General features: G+C 37.6%; 1 protein-coding gene across 1 annotated transcript in view; it reads left to right on the plus strand.

The window, feature by feature from the left end:
- Window positions 1–15,468, plus strand: part of Znf804b (zinc finger protein 804B) — a 552,504-nt gene that overhangs the window by 521,533 nt on the left and 15,503 nt on the right. The window contains exon 3 of the mRNA XM_005358299.3: window positions 15,314–15,444. Coding sequence (XP_005358356.1) covers window positions 15,314–15,444 — 131 coding nt within the window. The remainder of the gene's footprint in view (window positions 1–15,313; window positions 15,445–15,468) is intronic.

Here is a 15,468-nt window from a genome sequence, read left to right on the forward strand (position 1 = left end):
GGAATGCCAGATTATTCTTCCCCTGAGGATATATTGCTACATGGTAATCAAGGGTTTATTTTTTTTTAACACAATCTGTACCCATTGAGCTGCTTTTTACTCCAGAAATAACAAATATTGTCAAGCTTTGGCACACTCTCTGTAGATACCTCATGAGGAATTACTTCATGTTCTTATTCTATTAAGAACAAAAGCTATCATTTGGAAGTTCATTTTCTGATACAACCCAGTCTAACATATAATTACTCATTTACATTATCATTAGAACTATTGATACATTTGTTATAATTTACCTGATATAATATGAGTTAATAAGTCACTACAAGGTTTAGTTTCAGATACAGTGTGGTTTATAAAATAAAGAAACTTTGTTAAAACCATGAAGGCTCATGTTTAGCATCACAAATGAGTTGGATGAGTTCCCTTCGTAGCTGGATGATGGGAAGACTGGAGTAACACCCCAGAAACAATGTGACACAGGAGTCTTCACTCCACTGGCTGGTGAGAACCTCTCAGAAGATCCTGGGTTTCAGAAAGGGATTGCGTGTTGTGCCTCTGGCACAGATATTGCATGAATAGATTCCAATCTCTATGCTAGGGAAATGGTTCCAATCAGACTTGCATTGTAAAAAAAAAAATTCATTTATATGAATTATATTACTTTTTAATCTGAACTCTTTCCCCAAACCATCACTTAAGTGAACACAGTGCCTCCAGGCATGGTTATATGTCTTCTGCACATTGAACTTAGTTGCAGGATTCAGAAATGAGCCTGACAAGGAATCTATGCTCTGAAAAGCTGGCTGAACATCAGCAATTACATTTAGAGTCCAGTTGTTTTTATTCAAGCACATGCAGGAGACTCTTCCAGGTGCCAGTGTAACGCATTCAATTTAACCCTTCTGAGGTGGAGGATTGGGACAAAGGATGCAGCCTCAGAGTCTTTACTTCTTTCGTGTTTCATTCAGTTATGGCTTAACTCATCCTGAAAAGGGCGGTGCATCACAGGAAGTGCCCAGCCATACCCATTACAGTTAAGAAAAGGAAGTCATACTTGTCTGTAGGCAGAACTCACCAGGCTTTTTTTTTTTTAATACTTCTGCTTGTCTGTGTTTGCATTGCTACTAGATCATCAAAGAGAATGACATTTAAAAATGATATCAATGAAGAAAAGACTTCATTTTAATGTGAGAAATTCTTTTGGGAGATAGTGAAATCCTTTTATAATTTTGATCTCACAAAAATTAAACTAGAAAATACATAGGCCTCTATGAAGGTTGAATGTTCCCTTGTTTTGATCTCACCTAACTCGATGGTTCTCTCTCTCTCTCTCTCTCTCTCTCTCTCTCTCTCTCTCTCTCTCTCTCTAATGAAGTCAATAATTTTGACTTTAAAATTTAATCCTGCATTAAAAAAACATTAATGCCAGCCCCTACGCTGGGCTCTATGGATGCAAACTGCAGAGACAGAAGGAGTTATTGTATTTCAGGAAGGAACAGTAGACACACTTGAGCTGATTCACTTCCCACGTATGCTCTGCTTCATTGGAATTGAACAGAAAGTGGTTACTGGAGTGGGCAGATGTGCACACACAGATTCAGATGGTAAACAGCAGTATTGCAAATGTTCCTATTCCAGACACACAGAGACTTACTGACTGGATCAATTTGTTTCTTCTTTCATTTATTCATGGCCGAATTCCACTTGCAATGCATGTGCCCAACGTTTCTCCAGGCAGGTAGGGACAAACATTGCTTTGTTCGTGCTTCTAAAAGCCCCAAAGAAAATTAAATCCCAAACATTTCATGAATAAATTTTATCAAGTTTATCTCTATAAGTTTTACTTCACTTACTACTGAGAGGTAATCAAATATGGTTAAAGCTGAAGAAACTACATGAAGACAACATTTCCTGTCTTTATCTTGACCTTTGTGCCTGGTCTTTATTGTGCTGCTTTGTTCTGAGAAAGACCAGGGCAGCCATTAATCCTCATACCTGTAAAGACCACTCAGCTTGCAGTTTCTCTTTGTGTTCCTTTGTAAAAATGACAGGGGCATAAGCTGATGTCAAGGGAATTCTTCTACTTCACCCCTGTATTTCTCCCTACGAAATCCTAGGTATCTGGTCCTTTATGTTCCTTTCTTTCCATTTTTTAATTAAGGGATAGACTGACCAATTTCATTAAACTTGATAAAAATCTTATCCGAAAGCTAGGAGAGAAAATTGAAGTAAATTGGGCAGATGATGTTGTTTTGCCATGCTGTTCATTCTTTTCACTTGTTCTTTGTAATTCAGTCCACCTAGATGGAGAAATGTAAATGAGCAATGAGATCAGCATGGCACGTGCTCAAGCTGAACTCCATCAGTCTCCGATATGCAGTCCTTTGAAGAGGTTTTTCTCTATGACATCCTCCACTGATTTCCCATGATGGGAAAACAGTTGAAATTTCCAAATGGATGTTTTGTGAAACCTGTTATAAAACGAAAATATATTCTGTCTGGACGGCGTTAATACCCAGTGGCAAATTAGTAAGATTTATCAAAGAAAAGTCTGAGAACACATCATATTCCGGCCTAAAATTCATAATGTTATTCAGTAATGATGTGGTTTTGGAGTTGAAGAAATTATAAAAGTTTCTAATAAATATAAATTATTCAAGAAGAGAAATATCCATTTGTATATGGCATTACCAATAGAACACCTTAGATTCTTGGCTTGACTCTAAAATGTGCCAGGAAAATGGACAGCAACTCGGGTGTACTTCTTTGCCCTTCAGGTGTCCCTCTTATAAACTAGTCTGGATTAAAGCCACTCATGGAGACCGGCTTCAACATATCGGAATCAAATACACTTAACAGAACCCTTTATGCACTAACAAAGAGTTCCTCACACGTCCTGCTTCCAAGAATCCCATCAAATGTGATTATTCCTCATTTAACAGTGATAATTCAAACTCACTGAGAATTTGCCATACGTCAGGTGCTTAGCTAAGTGATTTATCTTTTCCAGGTGAAATGATATCAGGTAGATACTGATGGATTACTAAGTGTCAAATGTGTAAATTAAGTTTAGCAATAACTAAGCAGCTTTCCAAAAATCTCAGCTCCCAAGTGACAAAGACAAGATAGAAACTAAGGTCATCCTGAGCTGGGAATGCTTTTTTAAACCCTCATGCTGTCTGGGGTTTAGAGCACATTGTTAATGTTGATAAATACTGATGTGGCAAGCTTCTTGTTGGACTATCTTTGGATTACCAGCCTATAAATCATGATCTCAGGACGTATTATTAATTACTAAAGCTTGAACTTAGCTTAGAATTTTTTCCCAACTACCTTTTATAACTTAATTAACCCATATATTTCTTTTTAAATCTACATGCTGCCACATGACTTGGTTTCCTCTTGTTAGTACTACATACCTTACTTGCTCTGAGTCCACTGGTTACATCAGGCACCTAGATTCCTTCTTCCAGTTTCCATTTCACTCCCTGCCCGGAAGTCCTGCCTATTCTCCCTTCCCCAGCTATTGGCCATCTAGCTCTTTTTTAAAATTTCATTTTACATTCCAACAGTTCCTCCCTCCCCTGCCATCTACACAGCTGCCCTTCACCTCCCCTGCAAACCCTCCCTGCATCTACTTTCAACTTGTGAGGGCTAAGTTTGTCCCACCTAACTGGAGCAGGGATAATCCCCTCCACCCTGAACCAAGGAATCCCACCCCAGGGATTGGGCTCCAGCAATGTACCCAGGATAGATCCTGCTTTAACTACCACGGGCCTCTCAGATTGTTAAAGCTTTACCACCATCTCCCACACGCGAAGGGCCTAATCTGGTCCTATGGAGGCTCCACAGCCCTTGATCTAGAGTTCATGAGTTTCCACGAGCTTTGTTAAACTGTCTCTGTAGATTCCTCCATCATGATCTTCACCTTGACTGCTCATATATTCCCTCCTCTCTTTGACTGGATTCCTGGAGCTCAGCCTGGTGCTTGGCTGTGGATCTCTGCATCTGGTTCTGTCAGTCGCTGGATAAAGGCTCTCTGATGATAGTTGAGGTACTCCCCAATCTGATTATAGGGGAATGCCAGGTCGGGCACACTCTCCACTATTGCTAGGACTCTTAGCTGAGTGCCTGGGAATTATTTAATAGTAAATATTGAAAACATCTTGATTAAATTTTGTGTGTATCATTAACACCATTTATAATTATGTCTAAATAACACTAAGAATAAGGTAAGAGATTATTAACTACTATGAAAGAGGCAATAACTCTGGACTTTCAGAAATTGCATAGAGCACAAGGTGAGTACCATCTTCTGCCTAAACTTAAGATTACATATACTATGTGAAAGGGCTCATCTGCAACTCAAGGAGGCTGTGAAAACAGTTTCAAAGCAGGATCTCTTTAATGAGCAGGAATTTGGGTCTGGTTTGGGGAAAAGTTTTGGAGAACAGACAGTGAGTGCTTCCTAGAAACAGGTATATAAGAGACTCCCTATAACTGAGTGCAAAGCAACATAATCTATCAAGAGTGGGCTGCTGTTAATGAATAAAGGAAGCAGGGATAAAGGCTCCAGTGTGTGGCCGCATTCTACCTCTTCTGGGCTGATTTGCAGGTTGGGATCCACCAGTATCTCCTGTAAAGCTCTGTCTAGATCTCAGCTCTAGTGCTCCAATCAAGAAGGGCTTAACCAATATCAATTCTCCCCAGCATGGGAAGGGGAAGAGAGAAATTCAAGTCTTGGAGCAGGTAAAACTCCTTCAACACTCATTTCTGAGGTGGAGCATTGGCTTTCATAATAAGAAAAGAATCCCTTTAAAGAGAAGACAAAAGCCCAGGATCTCAGATTCACAGGATCCTATCACTTCTACTCAGCAAGACATGCAGCACCAAAGTCTAGATTAGATATCTACTGACAGTGTTTTGTATTGATATGATCCAGGGGTCTTGATATTGATTCATTTTCCCTGCCAGTTAAATGCTTAAAAGGCAGGAAATATCTGAAGTGCAATACATAGTAGCAACACAGAGATATCCTGTACCACAGAGAGCATTGACAGTTGAAAAAAGGTGTTTATTGAGGGTGAAGAAACACACACATGCAATAGTCACATTAAGACTCAGGAAGTTGAACATCCAGTCTCTTGTTGATGGTTGGGGGCTTTAAAGCCTCTTAATAGTTTTCCTTCTCTCTTTACGGTTTGTCAGTTTGATGACAATTTCAAAGGAAGGTTATTGGCCAGCAGCTGTGCTATGCCCTTCCCTGATCCTGCCCCGTCTGGAAATCCTTGAGATGGTTCAACAGCAGGGGTCCTACCAGTTGGAGACAAAAGCTGTCAGGCTTTGGTCTCAAGTCAGGACACTGAGAAAAAAAACTTGCCATCTTGGAGATTCAACACCTTTACTACCTAGCCACAGTTCCTCTCTCTATCTGCCTACAAGAAGATCTAATTCCTGGTCCTACAAGAAGATCTAATTCCTGGTCTCTGAGCATCATTAACTCCATTTATGAGAGTTCAGAAAAAGACCAGACTTTCTCCTATTTCCTTTCTTCATCCTTCTACTGGTGCTGATAAAAATCTTCCTCCATTGTTTGCTGGGTGACATTATGATGACATGAAGAATTTGGTGCTAAACTAATTGGATGGGAGGTAGGATAGTACTGAACAACAAAGATGGCAGGACAACAATGGTAGGCAGAATTTTCTAGACTCGTGTTATTTTCTGTTGTTTTTTTTTACTGAAAGTAGTGAAAAGTAAACAAAGAAGTTTTTTACTCAATGTATCCCTTAGGAAAGGAGAAAAAAAAAACTTAGTGACTCCTGAATCCATCTTCATTGTTCTGACAGGAGGTTAAGCTTTAAGTAGAATATCAAGATGTGGGTAGCTAAAGAATCAGATCAAGGTGTGCTCCTGCCCTCATCATCTGGTTTTGTTTTCATCCTGAAAATTGATGGAAATGTGGGAAATCTCTTTTCAGGAAACAGTTTCTCTCTGACTGGCACCAGATTTCAGTGTTTTCCTTCTTCCATCGTACAGTTCTTGGGGAAATTCCAATTCTCTGGGGTGACTGGTTTCACAGTTTTACATATAAATGAGAGACAAAATGTGTGAAGTTGCTCCTTTTACAATATGATTATATGTGAAATAGTTTATCAGTATAGAGATGATCTTATACTATCCACCCTCTTCTCTATCGTGCAAGTGAGCATCTTCATTCACTATGAACAGTCAATGTTTTGTGATGATGGGTAACACTGTAACACAGAGACATAAAAGTATTCTTGCGTTTCAGAACACAGTAGATCCCTCATACATGGGAGCTGTGTAGAATTTCAAGAGGCATCAGCTTCCAATTATGGATGAACTTGGGCCTTGAGAAAGATATTTCTCTCCTTTCCTGCTTAAGTTGTAATTGCAAAGCACTACAGAAGTCTGAAAACAAATGGAAAGGGAATCCCCTGTACCTTCTTCTTGTATATATACTAAATACAATCTACATCATGGTTGGGAAACATGAAGTTCTGAGAGACAACATTTTTTTCCTTAAAGCATGTTTTTTCTTTCTTACTGCTATGTGTGCCTTTGCAAAGTATATTTTTCTCTATTGCTGTTAGGTGTACATTAATGGTTTGTGTCTGAGTATGTTTATGAGTGCTTCAGAGTATGCATGTAAAGTAAGAGAACAGCTCTCAGGTTCCAGGGATTAAACTCAGGCCATCTAGGTTTGTACAGCAAGTTTTTTAACTACTGAACCATACATTTGCCTAAGAAAGTACTTTATAGGCATTGAGTGCTGGGAAAAGTATTAGAATGCAAAGGTAATGGCAGGTTAGAGTCCACACAATGCACTGTTTGGAAGCTATAGAGCACAGAACTTGGATCAACAAAGAACAAATATATATCTAAGCATCTTACATTTAAAGCCCCCCAAAAGACATTGAGTTAGTATTTCTATATGTACATGTAAGTTGTTGTAGTCTCTAGTGTTCTTTGTGTAATATTTTATCATTTAGAAAGAAGAGACAGGACACAAGCTAACTAAAACTCAAGCTTCAGGTTCAATTATGAATCACTAACTCAATATATAAGGTGGAGAGTGATTGATAAAGACACACCAAACCAACATCTGGCCTTTATACCCATATAAACATAGACAGGCACACATCTGCACACTTATGTTAGCAAACATATACACAAATACCCCTATGCTATGGGCACTCAAGAAACAAAAATAGAAAGAAAAGGTTATCAATAACAAAAACGAACATGCCTGTGAGCTTACTGTCAGTTAAGGATAAGGATGAAAAATACTGGAAGAAAGAGTATATTACAATACAAATCTAGTGTGTGAAGCTGTAGCCTACATTCTCAAACAAAAGCATTACCAGGCTTATCACAACAATGCTCCCTTCTCTGAGGCCAACTTCTGTCTTAGGGTTTCTATTGCTGTGAGGAGAGGCCATGGCCATGGCAACTTTTATAAAGTTTCCTTTTAATTGGGGTGGCTTCCAGTTCAGAGGTTTAGCCCATTATCATTATGGCAGGACATGGTAGTGTGCAGGCGCACATAGTGCTGGAGAAAGAACTGGGAGTCCTACATCTTGATCTGAAAGCCACAGAAATTGAACTAAACTTGGTGTAGCTCAAGCATAAGAGACATCAAAACCTGCCTGCATAGTGCTATACTTTCTCCAACAAGGCTATACTTAGTTCAACAAGGCCACACCTCCTAATAGTGTCACTCGTGGGTCAATTATATTCAAACTACTACATTAACTAAGACAGAAGTTGGTATCAGGAAGAAAGGTATTGCTGTGATAGGCCTGATCATGGATTTTGTGGGAACTTGGGTTAGGAAAGCAATGGAAGGCTTTAAGTACTGCTTAATTGTTCATATTAGTAGGAGCATGAAAGATCATGGTTCTGAGTGTTCCTTGATTAACTATGGAGGCCCGACTCAAGATATTTTAGAGGAAGTGAGTTTTAGTATGTAACCTAGAGATCATTCATGTGACAGAGTGTGAAGAAAGTGGCTACTTTTTACCCTCGTCCAAAAAATATGCCTAAGTCTGAATTAAAGAGTTTTGGATTAATTCCATTGGCAGAGGAATCTCAAACCAGCCTAGTATAAACTCTGCTGTATGGTTATTAGTGCTACATCTAATAAGTAATTATAATGAAAAGAAAAAAAAACTGAGCAAGGAAAAATTCAGTATGTACAATTTGAGAAGAAAAGGAGCATCAGAAAGTAAAAAGAAGTCCTGTATTCAAGAAGATAAACAGGTTAGGAAATGGAATAAGGGGGGTGTTGACCTCAGAGCTTATCCCACTCAGCTAACTTTCCAAGTAGTGAAGAGAATTAAAGAAAAGCTTAAAGTCAGGTGTGGTGCATGCATTTAATCACAGAAAGCAGAATCTAGTGGGTTTCTGAGTTTGAGGCCAGTTTTGTCTCATATAGCAAGTTCCAGGAGGGTCAACCTAAGGCACTGAAGGTAACCATCAAAAACAGGAAGCTGGTGAAGATGCAATTAAACAAGGAGACTGTAGTGATGAGGCCAGCAGGCCTGCTTTTCATCTGCCTGGATCCCACATGGCTAGCTTTGCACCCGAAATAACAACACACAAATTGCATTCATTTAAACACTGCCTGGCCCATTAGCTCTATCCTCTTACTGGCTAACTCTCACATCTTGATTAACCCATATTTAATAATCTGTATGCCACCACGAGGTCGTGGCTTACCAGCATGAGTCTAACCAGCATCGTCTCCGGAAGGAGAATCATGGTGTCTGCCTGACTCTGCTTTCTTCCTCCCAGAATTCTGTTCGGTCTACTCCACCCACCTAAGGGCTGGCCTATCAAAAGGCCAAGGCAGTTTCTTTACTAACCAATGAAAGTAACACATAGACAGAAGATCCTCATGCATCAGGAGACCATGTTCTAATACAAAAGGTAGCTTTGGCCTCATGATTCTGGATTTAGAATCAAGGAGAAACCAGGGAAAACTGCTGAGGCCAGGGATAAATCAGAGGTGTCCCTGAATGTGGGCCTAGTAGAGAAGCCATTCTTTGAAGCTGTGAAGTTGAAGCCTGGGTTGCTTTAGAGACCCCAAGATGTTGGATGTGCCAGAGGCATGGGATACCTGTCAAGGAGAACTACTAACTCAGAGGGAAAACAGCTCAAGAGAAAACTTGTTTTACAATCAGCAAAATTGGAAGGAGTTAGCGATCTGAAAAGCATTTTGACATCAGACATGGAGATGCAGAGTTTAAAGTTTGCCCAGCTGGTTTTCAGTCTTGCTTTGGTCTAGTATTTCCTCACTGTGCTCCCATCTCTGCATTCTGGAATGGCAATGTCTATCCTTTGCCATTATATGTTGGAAGTATATTTTCTGATTTATATATATATATATATATATATATATATATTGATTTCATAGGGGATTACAGTTAAGAGATGGCATGGATCTCAGAAGAGACGTTGAACTTTGGACTTTAAAACATTGTTGAGACTGTGATAGACTATGGGAATTTTTGAAGTTGTACTAAACGCCTTTTGAATTATGCTATAGTCACAAGCTTATGGAGGCCAGGGAGAGAAATGTGATAGTTCGAATATAATTGGCCCCATGTTTATAGAAAGTGGTCATTTAGATATGGCCTTCTTGACCTAAGTGTGGCTTTGTTGAAGGGAATGTGTCAATTTAGGGTGGACTTTGAGGTCTCCTATGCTCAAGCTATGCCTAGTCCAATTAACCTCCTGGTTTTTTCTCTCTCTCCCCTTAGAAGCTGGATTTGCTTTTTTTTAACCCTCACCCCGTGAAAGCTGGAGTAATTCTTTTTTTAATTTTTCTTTTTATTTAATCTTTATGTCTTTCACTTCATGTCTCCACATCATGTCTCCAGATCTCACCCATCACTACCACCCTGACAAAAATAAAACAAAATAACATTTAAAAGAAGAAAAGGACAAAAAAGGAAGAAAGGGGGAATCTTGTCATGGAAGCTGCAGTGTGATGCAGTGAATCACAAACTCCTTTATCTATAGATTTTAAATGAAGGTGTTCATCACAAAGACTCATTCATTAGGTTTGAGGCCCCTGGCCTCTGCTGTACCATTGATGCTGAGCCTTCACTAGGACATTCCCTGGAGAGCCTGTTGCTGCCCTGTACTTCCTGTTTCTTACAGCCTAAGATGTATGACTGTCGGCTCATTCTCTAGCACCATGACTGCCTGCATGCTCTATGGACTGTCATGATGATAATGGACTAAACCTCTGAACCTAAGCAATTAAATGTTTTCCTTTATGAGTTGCCATGGTCATGGTTTTTCTTCATATCAATAGAAAAGCTAAGACATCAGTGTTTTATTGCTGTGAAGAGACACCCATGAGCACAGCAACCATTACAACAGAAAGCATTTAATTGGGGCTTGCTTACAGTTTCAGAGGTTTACTCCATTTTAATCATGTCTAGAGTGTGATGGCATATAGGCAGACATGTCATTGAAGAAGTAGCAGATAGTTCTATATGTGGATCCACAAGCAGCCATAAATGAGAGTCACTGGACCTGGTTTAATCTTCTGAAATCTCAAAGCCTGCCCCCAGTAACAAAGTTCCTCTATCAAGGGCCACACATACCCCAGTAAGTACACACCTACCAATCTTACCAAGTAGTGCCACTCCTTAATGACTAAGAATTCAAATATGTGAGCATATGGAGGGCATTTTGATTCAAACTACCACATCAACTCTCCTCAGACTCTGCTAAACATCATTCTTTGCTCAAATTCTAGGACCCTATTTTATATTCTATGTATGAGTGACATTGAAGAGACTTTGCCTTTGTTTGCCAGGCTTATTTTCCATTGCACATTGTTTTCCATCTATGTAGATGAAATGCCATTCTCTTTGCAAATGAATAATGTTCTGTTGTTTATACGATCTTGCTCTTTTATTGATACTCTATGCCTGTTCATTTTGTTGTTTACACTGCTTAATTAACTGTTGATACATTTGAATTCCAGTTATTTTGTGATTTCCTTTGCAATTATTTCATTTGTTTTTTTTTTTTCTTATTTTTCTTTCTTTTCTGGGATTAAGTAAATTTAGTCATTCCTTTATAGATCCATTTTGGTCAATTGCATAAAAACAATTTAGCAGTTTAATAGTTGTTATATAATTTATTGTGCATTTCTTTAACTTACCAGTCTGATTTTGATTGGTAATATACTGCTTCATACATAAGGAAGAAACATTTCAGCAGTACATTAACATTTCACCCTGTCAGACTGAATGCCATTGCTACTCATTCTTATTTATATAATTTCTGTAAACCTCAAAGATTATTGGTGTAAATAATAGAAACCATCACAAGAATAGTATATATCACCACAGTTACTTTCCTGTAGTTTTTATTTTTTTTGGAGTAAATGTTTCTGACATATTTATCCTTACTTCATGATACCTGTTACCAATTGATATTAATGTCTCAAGGTAATGGATTCTTTCAGTTTTGCATGTTTGAATATCTCTATATTTTACCTATTTATAAAGAGGTATTTTCTTTGGATATAGAGTTCTATATTAATATTACCCTGAAAATTTAGAGACAATTCATTGCATCTTTTAAAATAATATTTCATTAATTTTTTGAGAGTTTCATACAATGTGTCTTAGACATATTAACCTCAATCCCCAAACTTCCTGCCCATGCTACTTAATATTTTCTTTAATAAAAATGTGATCAAATACAATCTCTGATTTCCCAATTCTTTTGGCATTTGTTCCTTCTATAAGAACACAGTCTACCTATGGGTAAAGTAGGCTGGTTGTCCCTTTCCCAGTAACAACCAATGTCAATAGCTCATTGGCTAGGGCTTGAACTTTATACCTAATTCACAACTCCATGCTGGGATTTTATCTGACTTAAGATTGTCCAGGTCTTGGGTATGCTATCAGAACTTCTCTGAATTCATATCTGCAACTACCCTGTCATGTCCAAAAAAAAAAAAAAAAAAAAAAAAAAAAAAAAAAAAAAAAAAAAAAAAAAAAAAAAAAACATGGTTGTTATCAGCCACTGCCTTTGGATATTAGAATACTTTCTTCCCCTGTTTGTGATGATCCCCAAGCCTTGTAGATTGGGTTATGACACAAATGTTCTATTCTTACTTTCTACAACTTGAGCAAATGTGGTTCTCTGTGTTAATAAGTATCTGTCATAAGAAGGAGAGTCCTCGATGAAGATTGACAAGTGATCTAGTCCATGGATATAGCAATAAGTCATTACAAGGCAATTTAATACTACATCCATTTAGCAGAATGACAGCAAGTTCTTCCTAGTGCCTACCTATTTAGTAAAAAGTTCTTGGCCTCAGTCAGGATGTTATATATAGATTCCATCTTGTAGAGCTGATCATGAATTCAATCAGAAAGTGTTTTTGACTTTCATAACTTTTGTACCACCTTTGCACCAGTAGGTATACCTTATCATCATAGTTAAAGATATGACAGCAGAATAAGGTGGATATTTATTCTTATTGGTAGTGTTCATAGCATCTTTCAGAACTATGAAAGCAAGCCAGCAGGGATAAAGCTTCTAGGTTAGTAGTAGCTTTATTTCTTTATATTCTATGATTCAAGTTGTGATATCTTTAGCAATAGAGGTTTTCTATCACGTTCTAGATGGTAACCCAGACCAATGGCAATAGACTAATATGTGGGAATATATGGGTCCTGTTGCACAACAACTCTCAAAACTGTAGCCATCCCTGTCATTGGACTATTTGTTAGCCTGTAGTTGTCTAGTGAGAGCCCTTATACACAGGCCCCATTCCTTTGTAACTCCATTTAAACTCTTAAAATATGTATGTATACTTATTTTAGGAAGCTTGTAGAGTAATGGGTTTTCTTAGGACTTTTTTCAACAGGTCTTTAGTTCAGTTATCCCTCTTCTTTGTTGTTTGTTTGTTTTATAATTGCCTATAATTCGGGTAATGAACTTGTAATCAGTTATTCTTTTATTCCTTGCTTTTACCATGTATTGGACAAGTCCAATAGAGTACTCAACAGAGATAATTACTCCGCTGAGAAAGAGTTTCCTGAGTTCTTTACTCAGTTCATCATAAATTTTCTCAGTTCTCTTGGAACATGAATAATTTGAGGTCTTAGGTGGGAGGTAGGACCTGGTTCTTAGTTCCTTACATGGTTACTTCTTTCCCACTCTTTCTGTTCATCTATACGTCCTTCCCTCCCGCCCTTTCTCTGGGTAAGCTTGAGCACTCACAACTGGCTGAACTAAATTTACCTAAATGTTATACAAAATTCATCTTTTCAGGTTCTTCGTTCCTACAAAATTTTTCACTTTTATAGCAGGAACTATCTGAATTATTCTTGTGGACTTCAAAAGTGTGTTTGTGTGCTATTTAAAACTAAGAAACTGAGCATTTTCTTATAAGTCATATGGGTTTAATTATCTTTCTTTGTGGAAAAGAAAATAATTGTACTTCATAAGAGAAACTTAAAGCATTTATTTATTGTAAGATGAGACTTAATGAAAACATGATAATTTTTCTAATTAAAAATGAAGTATCTTAGAATTGTGGGACTAATGGAAGAAACAAATATACACCAAAGTTTCAAATACTGTTCTAATCTTGAAGGATCAAGTATCAATAAATGAATCAACTTTCCCAAGTATACAAGTTTTATGTGCTGGTAACATCGAATATTAAATACATATGGAATATTTTTATTAGAAAACAATAAAAACAAATGTAATATATTAAGAAATTTTTTGCTTGCTAAAATATTGAACCTTACTTTTACTTTCAGCTATTTTATTTTTTTTCATAAACAACACATATGTATATTTTATCTAATTGTGTATATGCGTTAATTTAGTTTGACATTTCGCTCGTTTTTATCAGGTAAGTATTCACTATAATCCTAGAATATAAAGTATGTGGAGTCTGAGGAAGTATAACATCTGATATAGAGATCTTATTAACTTGATTTTCTACTTATGACCAACCAAGGCTATCATCTCATTCATTGGTCACATCCTAATGTACTTGGTAACTATAGATCTGTTTTGTTGATTTTTGTTTTGTTTTCTGAAAACAAAAATGTTTAATTTAATTCTTGGGGCTTTTATTTTCCTTGCTCTATTTCTTTTTCTGTTTTTTAGAACTATCCAAAGTATTAACAAAAATTGAATTCAGATTGAATCTACTGTCTTCCCTGTGACTGTTGCCAATTCTATGCCCCTTTTATTCTTTGTAGTTTGAGTATTCTCCTTTAGAAAGGCTGGTCTATATCCTTTAGGATTGGGTTTAGCTATGGTTACCTAGCCACTGTCTTCCATGACAACATTCCTTTCATGAATGAAGCTAATGATCATTAGAGATTTTGGACTTTGCTTTATGTGTAGGAAATACGCTGCTACCAGATTAATGATAGTATATAGATTTTTTTTTTACCTTAGGAGAATCTTTATGCCTTACATGAACAATTAAAATCAGACACAGATTTTAGACTATTTAACATCTTGTGTGGGTTCAGGGAGGCTAATCTCCTGGTAATTCTGCATTAAACCCCAAGTTTTAAGATGTTCATTTGATGGTGTCTGTTTCTCAATTCATTCAACATTAGTAGGTATGCTGTCTGGCAGTTTCTGAAAAAGAGATCAAAACAGGTAATAGGAAGCATATAATCTGGGTATAAACCAGTTGTTTCAGAGACTAATCATTTCAGGATAGTTTAAATGAGGAACGGCCAAAGCACTACTCTGAGTTTTAATTCCTGACCACTTCTTCACATCCTTCTCTGCATTTAGTTTGTATCTCCAACTAGAGCTGACTTTAAAATCCCACCTGGAACTAGCATTTTGTAATAAAAGCAGTTTACCGAGAGAAATTCATTCCACAGTCTGTTTAATCATCATCATCTTCATAGGGAGGAACTAAGTAAGAAAACTTAAACTCTGGCCTTCTCCCCCTTTGCATATGGCACATGAATTTGGTTTTCACTCTCACCGACACAAATGAGTCAGCTGTGTGTACAGGGTGATTCCACCCAGGACTGGGTCCCAGCTTTGCATCACACTCTGAGGTTGACTTTGACAAGCTTTGAGGAACAACCTAGCTGACAACTGCAGTTATCTACTAAATTTATCCCGGAGAAAATGCTTCTACTCTCCATATCCCAAAAGACACCTTTACATTCAGGATCATGTTTAATAAAGACTCTTACAGACAGAAAAGCTTGTTTTACTTAACCATCATATCCTTTCTGTTTTATTTTTTATGTAGCGATTGAAAGAATTAAAGCAACGAGAATTCGCTCGAAATGTAGCTTCCAAGTCATGGAAAGATGAGAAGAAGCAAGAAAAAGCCCTTAAGCGACTCCATCAGCTGGCTGAGCTGAGGCAGCAATCTGAATGGTAAGAGGCAGAGGAGTCTGATGG

Source organism: Microtus ochrogaster, chromosome 26 (assembly GCF_000317375.1).
Source record: "Microtus ochrogaster isolate Prairie Vole_2 chromosome 26, MicOch1.0, whole genome shotgun sequence".
Classification (NCBI taxonomy): Eukaryota; Metazoa; Chordata; class Mammalia; order Rodentia; family Cricetidae; genus Microtus; species Microtus ochrogaster.